The sequence below is a fragment of the Schistocerca piceifrons genome, chromosome 7 (genome assembly GCF_021461385.2).
Source record: "Schistocerca piceifrons isolate TAMUIC-IGC-003096 chromosome 7, iqSchPice1.1, whole genome shotgun sequence".
NCBI classification, from domain to species: domain Eukaryota; kingdom Metazoa; phylum Arthropoda; class Insecta; order Orthoptera; family Acrididae; genus Schistocerca; species Schistocerca piceifrons.
The window spans coordinates 389,174,724-389,194,576 of record NC_060144.1 but is presented as its reverse complement, the minus strand read 5'-3'; the positions used below and the strand labels follow the sequence as shown (position 1 = coordinate 389,194,576).

The 19,853-nt window shown below is 38.1% G+C and overlaps 1 protein-coding gene across 1 annotated transcript in view; it reads right to left on the bottom strand.

Moving 5' to 3' along the window:
- Positions 1-10,716: 10,716 nt before the first annotated feature.
- LOC124805159 (protein AF-9) overlaps positions 10,717-19,853 on the bottom strand; it is a 114,720-nt gene continuing 105,583 nt past the window's right edge. The window contains exon 7 of the mRNA XM_047265637.1: positions 10,717-16,699. Within this exon, the coding sequence (XP_047121593.1) occupies positions 16,586-16,699 (114 nt within the window). The 3' untranslated portion in view covers positions 10,717-16,585. The remainder of the gene's footprint in view (positions 16,700-19,853) is intronic.

The following is a 19,853-nucleotide window of genomic DNA, read 5'->3' as shown; positions in this document are numbered from 1 at the left end:
CTTATCTCACTAGGGGTAAGATAGATACTGCCTACAGGAAAATTAAAGAGACCTCTGGAGAAAAGAGAACCACTTGTATGAATATCAAGAGCTCAGATGGAAACCCAGTTCTAAGCAAAGAAGGGAAAACAGAAAGGTGGAAGGAGTATATAGAGGGTCTATACAGGGGCGATGTACTTGAGGACAATATTATGGAAATGGAAGAGGATGTAGATGAAGATGAAATGGGAGATACGATACTGCATGAAGAGTTTGACAGAGCACTGAAAGACCTGAGTCGAAACAAAGTGCCCCGGGAGTAGACAACATTCCATTAGACCTACTGACAGCCTCGGAAGAGCCAGTCCTGACAAAACTCTACCATCTGGTGAGCAAGATGTATTAGACTGGCGAAATACCCTCAGACTTCGAGAAGAATACAATAATTCCAGTCCCAAAGAAAGCAGGTGTTGACAGATGTGAAAATTACTGAACTATCAGTTTAATAAGTCACAGCTGCAAAATCCTAACATGAATTCTTAACAGACGAATGGAAAAACTGGTAGAAGCCAACCTTGGGGAAGATCAGTTTGGATTCCAGAGAAATATTGGAACACGTGAGGCAATACTGACCTTACAACTTATCTTAGAAGAAAGATTAAGGAAAGGCAAACCTACGTTTCTAGCATTTGTAGACTTAGAGAAAGCTTTTGACAATGTTGACTGGAATACTCTCTTTCAAATTATAAGGGTGGCAGGGGTGAAATACAGGGAGCAAAAGGCTATTTACAATTTGTACAGAAATCAGATGGCAGTTATGAGAGTGGAGGGGCATGAAAGGGAAGCAGTGGTTGGGAAGGGAGTGAGACAGAGTTGTAGCCTATCCCCGATGTAATTCAATCTGTATATTGAGCAAGCAATAAAGGAAACAAAAGAAAAGTTCGGAGTAGGTATTAAAATCCATGGAGAAGAAATAAAAACTTTTGAGGTTCGCCGATGACATTGTAATTCTGTCAGAGATAGCAAAGGACTTCGAAGAGCAGTTGAACGGAATGGACAGTGTCTTGAAAGGAGGATATAAGATGAAGATCAACAAAAGGAAAACTAGGATAATGCAATGTAGTCGAATTAAGTCTGGTGATGCTGAGGGAATTAGATTAGAAAATGAGACACTTAAAGTAGTAAAGGAGTTTTGCTATTTGGGGACCAAAATAACTGATGATGGTCGAAGTAGAGAGGATATAATATGTAGACTGGCAATGGCAAGGAAAGCGTTTCTGAAGAAGAGAAATTTGTTAACATCGAATATAGATTTAAGTGTCAGGAAGTCATTTCTGAAATTATTTGTATGGAGTGTAGCCATGTATGGAAGTGGAAAATGGACGATAAATAGTTTGGACAAGAGAGAATAGAAGTTTTAGAAATGTGGTGCTACAGAGGAATGCTGAAGATTAGATGGGTAGATCACATAACTAATGAGGAGGTATTGAATAGAATTGGGGAGAAGAGGAGTTTGTGGCACAACTTGACAAGAAGAGGGGACCAGTTGGTAGGACATATTCTGAGGCATCAAGGGATCACAAATTTAGCATTGGAGGGCAGTGTGGAGGGTAAAAATCGTAGAGGGAGACCAAGAGATGAATACACTAAGCAGATTCAGAAGGATGTAGGCTGCAGTAGGTACTGGGAGATAAAGAAGCTTGCACAGGATAGAGTAGGATTGAGAGCTGCATCAAACCAGTCTCAGGACTGAAGACCACAACAACAACAACTAAAATTAATAACCATAGGACTCCAGAAAACAGATGCTATGATATGAAGAGGAGTAAAATGGTTTCGCTACAGAGGCCACGCATCAACAGTTTATCTTTCCTCTTCTATTAAAAGACTTGTTTTGCATAACCCCATTCTCTCTTAAAAAGTCAGCAACAATCTGCTCTGTTTCCAGACAATCACTGTAAAATATTGCTACTGTTACATAATCTCCATACAGTCCCCATTGTGCACACAGAAGTTGCACCCAATGTGCCCAAATTACTCCTGATCCAGTATCTTGTATCACTGACCAGGCTGTTGGCTGCTTCTTTATTGGCCCCAAACCCTCATTATTCAAATACTTAGTTAGCACTGTGATACCTCCTATCACTTGGTAATTACTGGCACTAGATTTCGTAATGTAGGTGAATGAGCTATAACAATTCTCGTGACTGCTTCCCAGGAACAACTGTTGGATACATCCACCTTGCTGCCTGGTGCTTTTCTCTACACTCATTTTCATCTAACAGGTCATATTTCATTTTCATACTAAAGGAGCAATTTCAGACTGTACCCTATTTGTCCTTTCCCAGCCCCCTGCAACCAGCCCCCCCCCCCTCCCCCTTCAAACATGATCTTGTTCTTATTTTGTGGCTCCATGTTCTGCTTGTGATATTTTCTGTCTTTTCTGAAATTTCTACTTGCCTATGGGGAAGTCCAATTAAGAATTCCTGCTTACATCCTACATGAAATCAAACAATCCCTGTCCAACCAGGCTATAGCAGCTTCTATATTTATTGGGCAGACAGAGATAACTTAGTAAAAATAAACCACACTATAAGAGCAAGCATTCAAAAATTGCCCCTACAAGACTCATAATTTACTCTCCCTTGTAAAGAATTACAAAATAATTAAACTTTTACCTGCTTATGATTTAATTCAAACAGCCAGATACTTGTAAACATCTTATTTCAAAATATTTTGCTCCACAAACAGAGCTGATTGAATTTACAATGTTAACTATACTTGAACTAAAATTACTAGGTTGATGTATCAGAGTGTCCAGTGGTGAAGGCCAGGCATCAGCCAGTAGTGGCTCTTCCTACAGCTCCACATGCTTGCTGTGTGGTATGTTTTATAAGCTACATGCAAGAACCTTACTGTGAAACTGAAGTTACAGCTGGTGAAGGGGGGAACGTAACTGGCGACGCCTCCTGCCTCCTTCCAGCCCTCTGGCCACTCATGTTTCTCAGTCACAAAGTTATTTGATACATGGTAAAGAAAGTTACGGTAGAATATAAATAACTTAGGGGTAAAGGAGAAAACTCACCAGATAATGGAAGTGTTGTGGCATTGAAAGGTACACTGATCAGAATGAAAACTTCGCTGGTCTTTGGAAAAATCCTCTAATGAGCAAGACCTCACACACACACACACACACACACACACACACACACACACACCTGTACCACAACATTGTGCTGGCTGTGCAATGAATGACTGCAGTTCAGCAAGTAGACTGGGGTGAGGAGTTATGTTGGGTGGGGTGGATAGAGAGGAAAAAGAGGTGGAGGGAGGGTCTGGAATAGGTGGTTAATGGCTCAAAGGGTGCCAGCAGTTGTGCAGGATAGGAATGCAGGAGGGAGAGGCAACAGGTGTATGGGCTACGGATGTGATGCACCAGAACCAAAGCCGATGAGTTCATACTGCGCACATTAACCACGATTTGGAGGAGTGGGTTGGGACGAGATACAGAAGACAGTAGGAGAAACTGTTGGGTAGATGATGCAAACGCAATGTGTTAGTGGAGACCAAGGCCAGGAGGATTACGGGAGTGAAGGATGTTTTTAAGGATAATCCCATCTACATAGTTCACAAAAACTGGTGTTGGGAGGAAGAACCCAGATGACTCTGTTTGTGAAGAAATCATAGAACTTGAGCAATTTTGTGTGTGGCCACTGTTATTGGCCAGGCTCACATAAAATGTTGTGCAAGCTGGTATATGACACAGGGATATGAGCCCTGTGGCAAATAGTTGGGAGTGGGAATGGCATAGGGGTGGATTAAGATGTTGTGTAGTTTGGGTGGGTGTCAGAATATGACTTTAGGAGGCCTGCGAAGGTTTGTGGATAGGATGTCCCTTCTCTCCGGGCATGACAACAGTCAAAGCCTTTACTAAATCATCACACCCCCTAATCCTCCCACCACCACAAGAACAACGAGCTGCAAAGGAGTACCCCCCCCCCCCCCTCCCCCATCTCTCAGTATCATCCTGGAATGCAGCAACTTAACCATGTGTTTCATCAGGGCTTTGACGTTGTGCCCACAAATAAGGGACATCCTACACACAGCACTCACACCTTTCCTAAAGTGGTATTCCGCCACCTACCCAACACCCTGGTCCATACCTATGCCACTTCCAAGACCTACTCGATTCATCCATCCAGCACATCCTAATCCGATCCTGTTACAGATTTATCCTATCTCGTCAGAGGCTGGGTCACCTGTGAAAGCAGGTGCAACCCAACAGCCTCCCCTCTGCCATCCTGCACCTCCTTCCAATCCAATCCTCCACATCACCACTGTGCACTTCATGAACTCATTAGCTCCAGTTCATGCCCATCATACCCCTACCCCTGACACCTGCTGCCTCTACCTCCTGCATTCCTATCCCGCACAACTGCTACCCCCCTCTGAGCCATTAGACATCTCTCCCTAAGCCTCCCTCCCACCTATTTCTTCCCTCTACCCACCCCACATGACACAGCCCCTCACCTCAGTCTACCCATTGCCATTATGGGTTCAGCCAGCACAAGTGTAGATGTATGTATGTGTACCTCAGCTCGTTAAAGCATTCATCCAAAAGCTAAGAAAGTTTTCATTCTTTTTTTTTTGTGCACGTCAACACTTCAACACTCGTACTATCTGGTGCTTTGTCTCCTTTAGTCCCAAACTATTTACAAAGTTATTTGATTTGACATAAAGTACAATTCCTTTAATATAACACAGTAAGACAAATCTTCAATACAGTTTCATTCACTAAGAGCACTGAATATATGTGAAGCAGTTTTAAAGATCCTACATGTTAAGGATGGTGAATTTTCTATACAGGTGCCAGAATGAAATTTTAAAGATCTTACATGTTAAGTCCAACCCCTCGTCCAAGTCGTGGGAGATGGGCAACGGCACAAAGTAGGGGACTGCCTATAGGGGCGATGTACAGCGGGGACTTCGTGTGCCCCAGGACCGCTATGGTAGCTGGGAAGGCCCTATGGGAACCCTGAAACGTGACGGCTAACGGGGCTCTGGTGAAGCTGCGATAGGCCTAGCAAGCCAGTAGTGGATAAATCAACTGCTTTTAAAAAGGGAACATGCCTTGGATCACGGAACGGATTTAAAGGAAACCGACCAAGCAATGGAAAAGGATTACGAGATGGTTTACGACTGGGCACCTTAAACGTAAGGACTCTAACTGGGAAGTTAGAAGAAATTGTAGAAATGATGGAAAGGAGGAAATTGGACATCTTGGGACTTGCTGAGACTAGGTGGAGAGGAGTTGGTGAAAAACCACTAAGTAAAGGATGTAAACTGTACTGGATAGGGAATGAGAGGGGAAGAAATGGAGTGGCAATAGTGGTCAGAGAGGGTCTGCAGGAGGAGGTGGAAGGTATCAATGATCGAATGATAAAAGCCAGAGTACGAGTGAAAGGAAAAAGCATTGAAATCATCCAAGCATATGCCCCACAGGTGGGGTGTACAAAAAAGGAGAAGGAGGAATTTGAAGATGACATGCAAAAGCAGCTAAATGGAGGTAATCAGATTATAATAGGGGACCTCAATGCACATGTTGGCACAGACAGGAAAGGATTCGAGGAGATAATGGGACCAGAGGGCTGGGGGAACCGAAATAGAGAAGGAAAATTGTTGCTGGAATTCTGCAAGAGGAATGGGCTGGCGATCGCAAATTCCTGGTACAAGAAGAGAAGTAGCCACAAAATAACTTGGTACAGTGGAGACTGGTCCCAAACTTCAGTAGTAGACTATGTACTAGTGGATAGGCAGATGATGAGCAGCCTCACAGATGTTAAGGTCATTCCATCTGAGGCCTTAGACAGTGACCATCGGCTGTTGGTAGCCACCCTGAGAGAGAAAAAAGATAGGAGGGCAGCAGATATACAGGAGAAAAGGTTGAAGACATGGATGCTGAAAGAGGATGAACGGAGGACCCAGTACCAGACACTGATCAGGAAGAAGCTGCCAAAGGAAGATCAGAGAACAGTGGAAGAAGAATGGGGAGATTTTAAGAGGGCTCTAGTTGAGGCAGCTGAGACTGTGTGCGGAAGAACTAGCACAAAGAGGAGAAGTAAGGAAACCCCATGGTGGAACAACATATGTAAAGAGGCAGTACTTCGAAAGAACAAAGCCTTCAGAGAATGGTTCCAGACCCGAACAGAGGAAGCTAGGGTAAAATATAAGGAAAGCAAGAAAGCGGCACAGACCATAGTAAGGGTGGAGAAGAAGAAGTGGATGGAAAAATGGACAAGAATGTTAGAAGAGGACAGTGAAGGGAACAAAAAAGTACTTTACACCATGGTAAGAAATAAGAGGAACGACAGAAGTGAGTGCCTGAGGATCATGGATAATAATGGAAGAGTTGTGGAAGAAATGCATGAGCTCAAAAAGATTTGGAAGGAGTACTTTGAAGATCTGTTGAATGCCGCCAAGCGGGTAACTAACAGCGATGGAGAGCCTAAGGCAGCAGACGATTATAATAGTGGGGAAATTGATGATCTAACTTGGAATGAAGTGGAGGAAGCCATAAAAAGGATGAAAGGGGGCAAGGCACCAGGTTGGGACGAAGTAACAGTGGATATGATACGAGCAGCAGGAGAAGTAGGAACCCAGTGGCTATACAGAGTGCTGAGGGTGGTGTGGAAGGAGAACAGAATTCCTGAGGATTGGAAGAAAGGAATTATAGTCCCGATCTTCAAGAAAGGGGATAAAAGGAGATGTGAGAACTACAGAGGAATCACCCTGCTATGCCACTGTGGAAAAATCTATGAAAAGATCCTGGAGAAGAGAATAAGAAGCAGTATTGAAAGTAGACTTCAAGAGGAGCAGTATGGTTTCAGACCGGGAAGATCAACAACGGACCTCATATTTGCTGTAAGGCAACTGCAGGAAAGGCACTATGAGTACGGGAAGGACTTAATCATGGCCTTTTTAGATATTGAGAAGGCGTATGACAGTATCTTGTAGGGACAAGCTGTGGGATGTGCTGAACGCAAAAGGGATAGATGAAGATATAACACGGAAAGTCAGAAAAATGTATGAGGGAAGTGAGAGTTGTGTGAAAGTGGGGAGGGAACGTACTGCATGGTTCAAGCTGGAAAATGGGCTGCAACAGGGAAGTGCACTTTCGCCTTTATTGTTTATTATTGTTATGGATGAAATCCTACAGCAAGTATCAGATGCAATTGGAGATCATAAAATGAAAGCAGTGCTTTTTGCCGATGACCTGATGTTATGGGGAAATTGCGTGAAGGAGGTGCAAGAGCAGTTAGATGTATGGGAGGCAACGGCAGCACAATATGGAATGCATTTCTCTGCAAAGAAAAGTGAAATAATTGTCACAACAAGGAAGAAGAATAGGCCAAATGTGGATATAACTTGTGGAGGGGAAAAAACTACAAGTGGTAGAGAACTTCAAGTACCTGGGAAGCATGATTGAAAGTAAGGGGGGAAATGCAATGGAAATAAATGAAAGGTGCAGAAAAGCAGGGCAGTTCTACAAATGCATTAGGGGGCTTATTTGGAGCAAGGAGGTGCCACAGAAATCCAAGGGAATTATATACCGAACCTACTTTGTCCCCATATTGGCATACGGAAGTGAGACATGGGTAATGCACAAAAGCGACAAAAGTAGAATACAGGCTAGTGAAATGAAGTTCCAGAGGAGCAGGTTGAGTGTAACAAGATGAGACAGATTGCGAAATGTGTATGTGAGGGAAAGACTAAAGGAGGAACCAGTACAGGACAGGATAGAAAAATCAAGACTGCAGTGGTATGGACACATGAAGAGAATGGATGAGGGAAGAATTCCAAAGAGGATGTTTGATCTGCAACTGGAGGGGAAGAGGCCCAGAGGAAGACCAAGGGATAGATGGGTGAAGGGAGTGAAGGAATGTGTGACGAGGAGAGAACTGGACGAAGGTGGAAGAGGGGGAATGGTGGAAAGACAGAACACGATGGAGAGGCTTGTGTTCCCGACAGACCCAGCCAGTGGCTGGAAACTGTCCAAGATGATGATGACATGTTAAGGATGGTGAATTTTGTATACAGGTGCCAGAATGAAATTTTCTTTCTGCAGTGGAGTGTGCAGTGATATTAAACTTTCTCACAGACTAAAACTGTGCTATGCCAAGCCTCAAGCTCATTCTGGAAATATTCCCTAGGCTGTGGCTAAACCATCTCTGCTATACACTTTCTTCCAGGAGTGCCAGTCTGGCAAGTTTCGCAAGAGAACTTCTGTGGAGTTTAGAAGGTACGAGACGAGGTAATGGCAGAAGTAAAGCTGCGAGGACAGGTTGCGAGTTATCCTGGGTAGCTCCGTTGGTAGAGCACTTGCTTGTGAAAGGCAAATGTCCAAGTTCAAGTCTGAGTCCAGTACACAGTTTTAATCTGTCGGGCAATTGAATATTTAGTCTATACCATTGTTAAACTATTTTTCAGTATCATTTCAAAAATATAGTTTTTACATTATATATTTAGAGATTGAATTTAATGGTTGGATATACTGCTACCACTTGTATAATGAATAATTAACTGGAAAGTTCTCATGAATTTTAACTGACTTTTCTTTGTCAGTCTCTCTTTCTCTCTAGGGGTCAGCTGCCTAATGCCACTATTTATCTAAGTCTTGTCTGCATTCATTAGGAGTTTGGAATGGTATGGGTACAATATTAATGTTTTTCTTTCAAATTTTTCCTACAGTTAGTGACATGAAAATATTTTTGTTTCTTGCACTGTTGCTTCATTTTTGTTTGAGGTATACAGTTTCTACTGTACATGTGCCATTACACAATCCTCCTTAATTCTACATGAGTGCAAAAGATGACTGAGAACAGTGATTTGATGTCTGATGTCAGTACAATATTTGGAAAACCAATTACATTGGCAGAAAACTTACACTGATTGGCTGTTCTGTTGGATCTTGGTGGAATATTTTATAAATTGTGAACGAAAATACACAAGAAACTTCTGTAATATTATACAATATTTGTTATTTATTTTAAAAACCGGTTTTCAGCTGTTACTCCATCATCAGCTTTGTACTTAATGATGCCATAATAGCTGAAAACCAATTTGTAAAATAAATAATAAATACTATAGAATATACAGACTTGTCATGTGTTTTCATTCAAAAAAGATTGTTATGCCGTATCCAAGACTTGGAAAGCTACTGTGTTACTTGTTAATTGTGCTGTAAGACATACTGAACTGAAATTTTGTTTACAAAGATATTCAGATTTGTGTAAACATGGAGCTTTGCTAATTTCTTTTGTAGAATGGAAGTCTTAACATTTCATTTCTTTGTTTGGGTTCCCAGAATCTTCCAATTATTGTGATCCACCTATGAAATAGCTATACAAAAGCCAAGACACTGTATACAGGATGCCCTGGGATGAATGCACAGTGTTTTGGGAGATGTTTTTAATAAACATAATAGTTAAATTAACTAGTGGCATATCCTGAATGGTAGCTAAGACTTTAGTTGTATAAAAAGACTATCAAATATGACATCTGTTTTGATAAATTACTGTTCCTAATAAAAAATATGCTCAGGGGGCAATCAAGAACCTCAAAGGCAATCTGAGAAACTTTGCACATTCATAGGTGGTTTCATAATGCAACTTGGTAGAATTTTAATCAAACTGGGAACATACAGAAATATTTGTTCCGACCTTTCTCCCAAATATATGACTTGTTAGTACTAGTAGCCAGATTGTTTGTAAAAGCTACATATACTTTGACAGAATTTGGAGCTGAAGTACTGACTCTCCATGACGATAAGTAGTCTCTCTGGGAATTCCAAGGTGTAAGACTGATGGTGAATTAGAGGAATGCTGCAGACTGATGCGAAAAAATTTTTATTTCCAATGGACACACATCACCTCCAAAGAATAAACAGTCTTGTTGCAGTTATTTATCACATTTATTCTTGGAGTCTTAGAACATTGTATTACACAGCTGAAACAATTCATTTGGTGGGTCTCAGCATTACATCGTCTGTCAAACTACACCCTACTTTTCTTGTTCTTTTTTCACACATTCCATGCCCATCCAGGATTATTTTCCATTTAATTTATAATTCAATATTTTCTCTTTTGGTGTTATTCTTCAACTCTCCAATTTCCTCCTTGGTTCAAATTTATATCTATTCTCACTTATTTCTTATTTCCCCCTCTCTCTCTCACTACAACCATCTGCAGTGTTGTGATTTTATCTCTAAGCCATCACTTCAATTTTTCTAAGTTTGCCTGATGCTCATTCCTCAGTGGCCTTTATCTCAGGCCTCTCAGAACACTAACTTCAGTTTATTTCTCCTTATGGCAATTAAGTATGATGACACTGCATCATGTTTCCTGCCTTACACCGTGTTATCACATTCTGGTGCACACTGTGGCAGTAATATTGCGATTGTAGGATTGCCAACATGTATGTATGCCAGTTAGCTTCTTGGATGTAACTAATATGCTCTGTCCATAAACCACAGAGTAATGTTTAATGGTAATGGAAAATTTAAAATCCAGAACTTACATGCAAATATGAAGTAATTAGATACAACACACTGAATGCCAGAATACCTTATGGCAACCCCTTGTCATCATGTTCATACTTGACTAAATGTTACATTATGCTCATTAAATGCAATAAAACAAGATACTTGAAGAATATGGTTTATTAAAATGGTATTATCAAATGCCCATTTTCGAAAAGAACAAAACTTTCTGTACAATTTGTACTATTTTCATAGTCAGTCGGTAAAATAGTACCACTTTAAATTTCTCGTATCAGAGATTAAAAGGCCAAGTGTTCTATCACAAACTTGAAACATGAGAATGAATACCATTTCACAATTAAATCTTTCACAAAAGTAATATTAAGTAGTTCCTACTGAAACACTCATTTAACTAGTACTTACAATAATACATTACAAATACATTTCCAAAATCGGTCATTCTTTACATCATTTGCAAACACTGCTAAAAAATAAAGAGAGGTATTTGCTAATAAACTGTGTTTTGGCATTCCACACACTTTAAAAACTTGTTACATGTGGTGACTGTGATTTACAAGCCATTGTTGTACTGTGTAGCTAAGAGTAGAAATGTATGTGTATATGGTGATACACTTATACCTCTCCAACCAGTCATTACTTGATATATTATCAGTGCATTCTGTTGAAACAAATATAAACTCTAAGTACAAGTAATTGCAATCAGTTTTACAAGATGTGAATACACTGATGAAAGGACTCAATACACAAGTCGTTTCCAGGTATATTTATGACTGGATGCATTAAATTAATAACTCTTTCAAGGATTTAAACTGGCCTTCAAAAATGAACCCCAGTTTAAAACAGTTTCTTAACTTAAACTTCTATTTTTCTGCATGATTGTTGAAAAGACGGACACTAAACATTAAATTGAAACAAATGGAACAGAAGCTATTAACAGCTGTAGCATGGTTCAACAAATGCTGCACAATACTTTGAGTGAGTTATGAACAGTCTTCATCTCTTTGCATTTTGAGAAAATGATTTTATTTTGTGTGTTCCCCCTCCACCCTCCCCCCACCACCCAAACATCTAATCACTGTTTAATTACAATGGAAAAAAATGATATTTGGAAGAAATATCTTGAATTTCAGTCTCATGTGGAACATGTGAGATAAAATTAGCAGCTCAGTACCCAATAAATAAACTGTCTTCAGTGTGAACAAAATGGTGCCACTAATAATAGCAATAATGATAATGGTGGCAATGATAATGATTATGATGATGATGATGATAACAACAACAATGGTACCAACAACAACAATAACAACACATACAAAACAAGTGCTCGTAATTGTGAAGAACTCTTATTCTAACAATAACATGGAACACATTCTTAAAAAATACTGCATTTTATTCATATTAAACAGAGTTCATCACTGAACATTGAATTCGCTATGCGGTATCCGTGAGAACAAAATTTATTTTATTTTGAAATACTTAACATATTGCACATCAGTATACTCACATAGCAAAATCAGTTGTTTACATCAAGATAACAGAAAACCTTTACTGATTTTGCAACATTTTAGCACACAACACAAATTAAAAAGCTGAATAAATGCAAATAAACGGTGGGAAAAAATTTATAATGCAATACAAGCCCATTAATATGGGACTATATAAATAAATATTCTAACATATTGGGTATACTGGCTTAAGGTCCATTAATGTTGTTATGTACTTTCATTTGTCTGATGTTAATGGATTGATATTGCATCTAGAAAGTTTGGTCAGATATTTTGAACGATAACAATGAACAATTTAAGAAATAAATGTTATGTGTGTTTTGAATTTGAATTCTCTCAGTATGATGCATCATGCAAAAGCATGTTAACTTGTAACTGGTGAGCCTTAGTTCTGCTTCTGCCGCTTTTTATAATTTGCTGGTCACATGTGTAAATCCACAATACAATTTATGCTTGATGTATCTACTTTATTACATTTGGTTTAAGGCTCAGGTTTAAATCAGTGACAAAAGAGATTTTGGCTGATATTAATTCTACAAACTGATCCAAGAGACAAAAAAGATGCTCCAGAATGGCAGAGAAAACAGCCATACATCGAACAACAACTGATTACTATTATAACATCTATGAGCATTTTCGTAGTTCATTACTCACAATATGGAGAAATAAAGGAAGAAGTTATGGAGCACTATGATAAGACACAATACAAAAACAAGACACTGTACCTTGGTGTCTGTAGCACAGAGAATTTGGAGTATTTTTGACAAGTTAAAACTATGTGAGATATCAAGATTCAAAGTATCTGCCTTTTGTGGGCAGTGAACTACCAACTGTACTGTTCGAGGATGCCTCACAGTCCAGCTTGGAGAGGGCAATTGGAGTGCACTGATGGCATCAAGGTCAAATACTAGTCTGACACACAGTTTCAACTTCTTACCAATGTTTATTGCAGCATATACTGTGCAAAACAACACAAATATTTCACCTCTGTCACATTCTGCTGACAGTCTGAATAATATTAAATATGTGATTTGCTGTTTTCACCTTGCATGGTTTAAAAGCCAACTGTGTTTCTCAAGGAGCACCAGAGAGCCTGCAAAATTTGTAACTTACTGAACACAGTTGTCTTTTGTTTTAAAAAAATTAGCCAAGTCTCCCTCCAAAATTAGGAACAAACTAAGATCAAGTTATACACTATTGCAGTGCAGCAGGAAATGAACTTTGTTAACAGATGTATTTAGTTTATGCATTTTACTTGCCATTATCAGTTTTGTTTTTGAGGCTAATAGTCATTTACTTTTTCCCTAAGATAATGTTTGTTTTGTACTGTTTTTTGGGCATTTTTAATATCATGTTATTTAATGGCATATCAGTGCCATATCAACATACATCATCGGGAAGGGATCAGACACAAGACAGAAAGAGAGAGAGAGAGAGAGAGAGAGAGAGAGAGAGAGAGAGAGAGAAAGGGAAAAATGGGAAGTACAACATGTATTTTTTTCCACTGGCTTCTCTCTCTTTTCAATCTTGGTCATACTTTATATTACATTTTAAATTCTTTAAGTAGAAATTCTCTCTTCTCAGTGCCACCAGTACATCATTTGACAAAATAATTTCATGAAACAAACCTGACTGAGACTCAAACATTTTAATGTCATGTGACTAAACAGATGAAGCAATTCTTTACATGTAATAATGTTCGAAGTATAACAACCCACTAATTGTAAACCTGTGTTCCACTGCAACCATTCCCTATGTGTAACTGTCATACTTAATTAAAAATACAAGAAAAATTATATTATATACTGCACAGTGGATATTTGTTATATGTTAAAGACACCCACTGAAGTAGTGTAAGACGCATCACATACCAAGTAAACAAAAAAACTCTGTAATTTAAGAAATTACGGACAACCAAATTAGTGCCAAAGGCACTCAATAAAAGGCCAAGGCTGAAACAACTTTAATCATTTATTCAATGTCTGTTTTTCTGCAGGAATAAACAGAACAGATTAAACAAAAAGCACACACAACATAAATACTTAAACTTTTTATCAATTGCCAGTTTTTGTCAGTATGTCCTGTTTACTGCAAGTAACCCCATCAGTCAAGCAGTTCTGTATGCTTATTTTTCTCAAATCGCAGGATATCAAATAACTATCCTACATTGCATTACACATTTTTTTATTCAATTAACGAACTGATCTCTCATGTAAATTTGTATACCTTTACAATTTCCTTAGTGAGTTACATTCCATTCACAACTAAACTCTTCCTGATGTCTTTAGAGCATGGTTTCCTTCCTTTATACAAAATTTGTAATCAGAATGAGGGGCAATTACACTCACATTAGAGAAAAAAAAGGGTGGAAAATAACACAAAAAGTTAGTATTCAGCATGAAAAAGCAATAGGTTTTAAGAAATGTTAAATGTAATAAGGGTGGAAGATTATAAATTCTGCTTTAAGGGAAAACTATTCTGTAAGTAATAACTGCTTCCATTTTTCATATATTAAATTTTTTATAGTCTGAAACATCAATTTTAAATTCTGACACACATATTTGTTTGATCACAACTGTTGAATCATTTTATGTGTACAAACTACAGCTCAAATAAATGTTCCATGTTATGACTGGACTCAATGAAGAAACTGTGTTTACAGCCCAGTAATCAATGAAATTAACACTGTAATATTTTGGACATAGATGAAATACTCTTTTCTTTTTTGTAACTATCAAAAATGCTCCTTTCACTTACTGGTTTTAAACAGTTACAACAAATAATACAATTTTCTTAATAATTATTAGGCCTATCATATCACCAGTAGGCTTTACAGTACTCAAGGACACTTTAATGAAAACTTATCACAGGTGTATGTGCTACACAGTACAATTAACAATGATGAAACATATCCGGGAACAAAATGTCACATTTCATGACAAACATTAGCTTGGAATTTATCTTCATTGTATAATGTACAAGTGTTATTTCAAAATGTTTGAATACTGGAGCACGGAAAAAAAACCAAAGGATTTTAAAACTCAGTAAACATTTGACATCACAATAATCTTTGGGAGTTCTGAATAAAAAATCTTGTGAAATATAAGAGAACAGGATGACATTGGGCAACTTCCTTTCAGAGGTGCACTGCTCCCACAAGAAGAAGAAGAAGAAGAAGAGAGGGAATGAAAGTAAGGGTGGCTGCAGTAAACTGTAGGTGTATTTTTGTAAAAACTCAAAGAAATTTGTTGTACAACAACAACATGTAAATACTAAACAGAGTTCCTGAGAAATTGATGTTTTTAAATGAAATTTCTATTAAGTACATATCTGAATCAGTTACAAATGGACACCTCACATCCAGTGGACACAGTAAAATTGTGATGCATGCTAAATGAAAATGTGAGATCATTATTATAAGGTGACATAACTAAACTTGCTAAATCATAGTAACAAATTTTAAACAATAAATTGCAACTGCAACAATAACATTTTCAACCACTATCTTTTTTACAGAAAGAGACAACACACAACAAATTACACATAAAAAGTTACGCTATCATAAACTGAAACACAACAGTGTATGATACAAAATAGAAAACAAAAACAAGATAAAAAGCAGTCTAATCACAATTATTAATCAAGTTCCTCATGTCATTCACGTAAAGTAATGTGAGATTGCTTTTTTAACAGGTGGCATTCCATAATGACACTGTATTACATACAGAAGAAGAAAATGCTGTTACACAAATGCTGCTGCATTTTTTTACGAACTACTCACTCTCACCAGACAGAGTGAAGCATCTTAACTGCCTCTGTCAGGAGTCTGATAACAATTCACTGTTACTTCTGCTGCCTGGTGAGAAAAAAGCAATCTTCATCAAGATATATACTGTAACTTTCAATGTATGCCCTCAACTTGGTGTCTTCCTTAGCAGGTACTGCCAATCTTGTCATCAAGTTTTTCATATAAAAGCTAAAAGTGTGATGAAATGGGGAATGCACTATTAAAAAAACAGTTACAGCAATATGGTACTACATGCATTTGATTGCTGCAATCACAGTGATTAAAGATACCACAGTTCAAGAGCGCTGTTGATGCAGTACATACTGAATACCGTTACACATAACAGTGACTGATGCACTGTTTTCATATGCTCCACAGAACCCTAACTTATAGAGAGTGGTAAAATACTCTCTAATTTCATCGGAACACACGCAATAATTACTGCTTTGCAGTACTGCCACAACTCAAAAAAATACTTCAGGGAGCAGAGAATTACATCAAAACTCCTGTGAAACTCACATAAAGGCATTCACACAGTACTAAAGCTGATAAATATCAGCTACAGGAATAACCATCCTTAGTTACACACTTTTATTCAGCTCCTTTCTATTCTATTTGGCATCACTGTATAATCACCACAGTCACATACTAAGTACGTGTTACAGATGCCCATGTTATAGTGAAACTACATGCAGCCATAGTTGACTGATGATGTGTTTCCAGGTACTAGACTCCTTCATCCATGAATGGCTGCTGTCAGGAGGGGGCAAAGAATTCCTGCAGCTTGCGAACTGTGCTTCGGTCCAATGTACAGAGATCAAAATCAAAAGTCTTCTTTGTTATCTCATACTGGCCTGTTTCTGCAATAACCTGTTATGGGAAAAGAAAATTACTACTTGCATTCTTCACATAATATCTCAAAAAAATTTTAAAATGTTACAAAATGAAATTCATGATAATACAGAGTGTATGAATCCTGCTTGTCTGATGGCCCCTGCGTTTTATGTTGGTGCATAAGTTCGTAGCGTTATTGTTCTGCATGTTGGTATGCCAGATGCTCTGTATTTATTTATTGATTGTAATTTTTTCTTTGTAGTTTACTGATGCTATTTGAGTTTACATACTGCTATTCTGTCATTTGGAGATAAAGGGACTAGAGCTGTGGACGCTAGAAGATGGACGGCCAAGTGAAGAAATTGGAACATTTCCAACATATTCTTTTGCTTGAGCTCAAAAGAAGGGTGACAGCAGTGTAGGAAGCCAGAAACACTTGTGCCATGTATGGGCATAATGCCACTGGGCAGAGCACAGCAAGAAACTGGTTTTCACATTTTAAGGAGGATCATTTTGGAATTAGTGACTCTCCATGCTCAAGAGGACTTCTAGGGTGTGATGAAGATCACTTGAGTGCATTAATCCACAATGATCCATACTAGTGTACTCAAGAACTGGTAAATGTGATAAACTGTGTAATCATTCCACGATCATGTGGCATTTGCATGCAATGAGAAAAGTTCAAAAATCGAGTGTATGGGTACTAGGGCTGTTGATATTTTTAAAAGTACTGGGAATCTAATATATCGATATTTTAAACATCATCATTATCAGCTCTCCACATATCGACAAAAGGTATTGTGACATATTGGCCTAAAAAAATATCGGCTGCACAATGCAAATATACTGCCGGTTTTATAGCTGTATATTCAAGTATTGATTTATTATTAGATATTCTGTACATCAATGTGCTGACAGCCTGCCTATACCCCTTAGAGCAAGAATTGAGAGAAAAACATTTAATCTGAAAATCTGTAGGTTAATAATGGGACTCTTTACAGATGAAAACTTGTATTACAATATTTTTTTGGTCAACTGTTGTGTTGTTAATTAACAACTGTGTACATTGTGCATTGTCATGCAATATTTCATTTCAGGTAACCTCTCATACCTTATTTTCTTAATCTGTCATTGGCTACATGTTGAAATGATACTCTTAAATTAAACTGTGTGGTAAAGCTAAATGTTGCGGTTTCTGTTATTAGTGCCAAGCACCAATTACATCAGCATTTCCCCTCACATGTCCCCACTACCACAAAGGCCAATCTTGTCATTTAGATTTTTGTTCGTCATTTTCAGCAACTGTTTTTTAAAGAATGCTGATGTGAAAAAATAGCAAACAAGTTGGATTAAAAATTGTTTTTTAACGCAACTGGTGTGCTATTTCATCACATCGAAAATCTTGTTATTCCATTCACCCATTCACACAGCTAAGGCCCCCCCCCCTCCCCATACAATTGGACTACTTCTTTTGTGCCACCTATATTTGCTTCAAACAGTCAAAGAGGAAGACTAGACATGATGAAAACTCAACATAAAATAAAAATATCGGCACTCAATATTGTCATATTGATGTCGACATATTGGGAAAGAACATTTCACTGACATATATCGATATTTTCTGGGGGAAATATCAATACATCCATATTTTATAAACAGTCCTAATGTGCACTGCGTGCTCTAAGCCAAAATAACAAAAATCAGCAGAGTGGCCATATGTGCATTTCTGCTTGCTCATCATCAATTGGCTCGTGAACAACATTGACCGTTTCTAATCTGTATTGTTACTGGTGACGAGAAATGGTGTCTTTACGCTAATATAAGGAAAAGAAAGGAACGGTTCAGCCCAAACAAAGCAGCAAATCCTCATACAAAAGCCACAAAAGATAATGTTATGCATTTGGTAGAACAGCAATGGTGTGGTGTACTAAAAATTACTCCCCCACATTGTAACCATCACTGCTGCCATTTATTGTCAACGACTGGGGTGTCTTGCTCATGCAACCCAAGACTACAACCAGGAACAGTGTGTGAAGTGATGCTTCTCAACAATAACACCTGCCTGCATTCTGATAGACTGACAAAAAGCAATATACGGGAAATGAGTTGGGAAGTCATTTGGCACACACCTTATTCACCTGATTTCACACCCTCAGACTTTCATCTTTTCTGCTCTCTATTGAACAACCTTCAAGCAGCTTTTTTTCTGGATAAAAAAGCACTCCGAACATAGCTCAACAAGTTCACTGCATCAAAACCACATGGTGTCGACAGTCAAGGAACCAAAAAGTTAGTCCAGCACTGACAGACTGTTGTACATAGCGAAGGAGAATATATTGTTATGAGTGTCTGTTGCGTTTATTAAATTTATGGAAAAACACTATGAACTTATTCACCAACATAATACTTTTGCACGAGGCAGGCAATTAAGTGTGTTTAGGTTTCATCATGTCACTTACAGCATCTATAATATGTAACCAGCATAAAATTATAATTGTAGGTGATATTAACATAGATATATGGCCAAAGAGAAAAAATGTGATTCACGTGGTTTATTCTCTGAAGTTATTAAACTATTATTGTCTCAATGAAAAGCCCACCAGACTAAATGTGTTTCTGGATAATATAATTACTAATGTACAAAGAGACACTCTTGAATGCAGATGTTACAGAACTGTAAATATCAGTGCAGTGGCTTCGACTGGAAAGCTCAACTCTCTACATTGCTGAAAGACATGTGAATATTGACTTCAGTGTAAACAATTATGACACATCAGTCAAAAGAAATGGATTGGTCCCATATAATGCATAATAATAAAACAATTGATAAATGATTTTCCGTTTTCCTAATAGAGATTAAGCACTTAGCAGAAAAGATGTGCCCCACTGTAATCAAAAGATATTACACTTAAGCATCATCAAACCAACAGTGGTACACCCCAAAACTTAATACACTCAGGTAACTACTATTCATTATGAAAGATAAGTCTCACACAACTGACTGGGACAGATAAAAAAAAAAAAAAAACTGCTTAATACAGTGCAAATGAAGTTTACATTAAATAAATTAAAGCAGTGTGGAATGTCATTAAAATGGAAATTAATAATACAAATAAGGAAAGCAGTACCTCTACTGACTGTGTTACACTCAATGAATATTTCTTGAATTCCACACTGCACATTGAAGCCC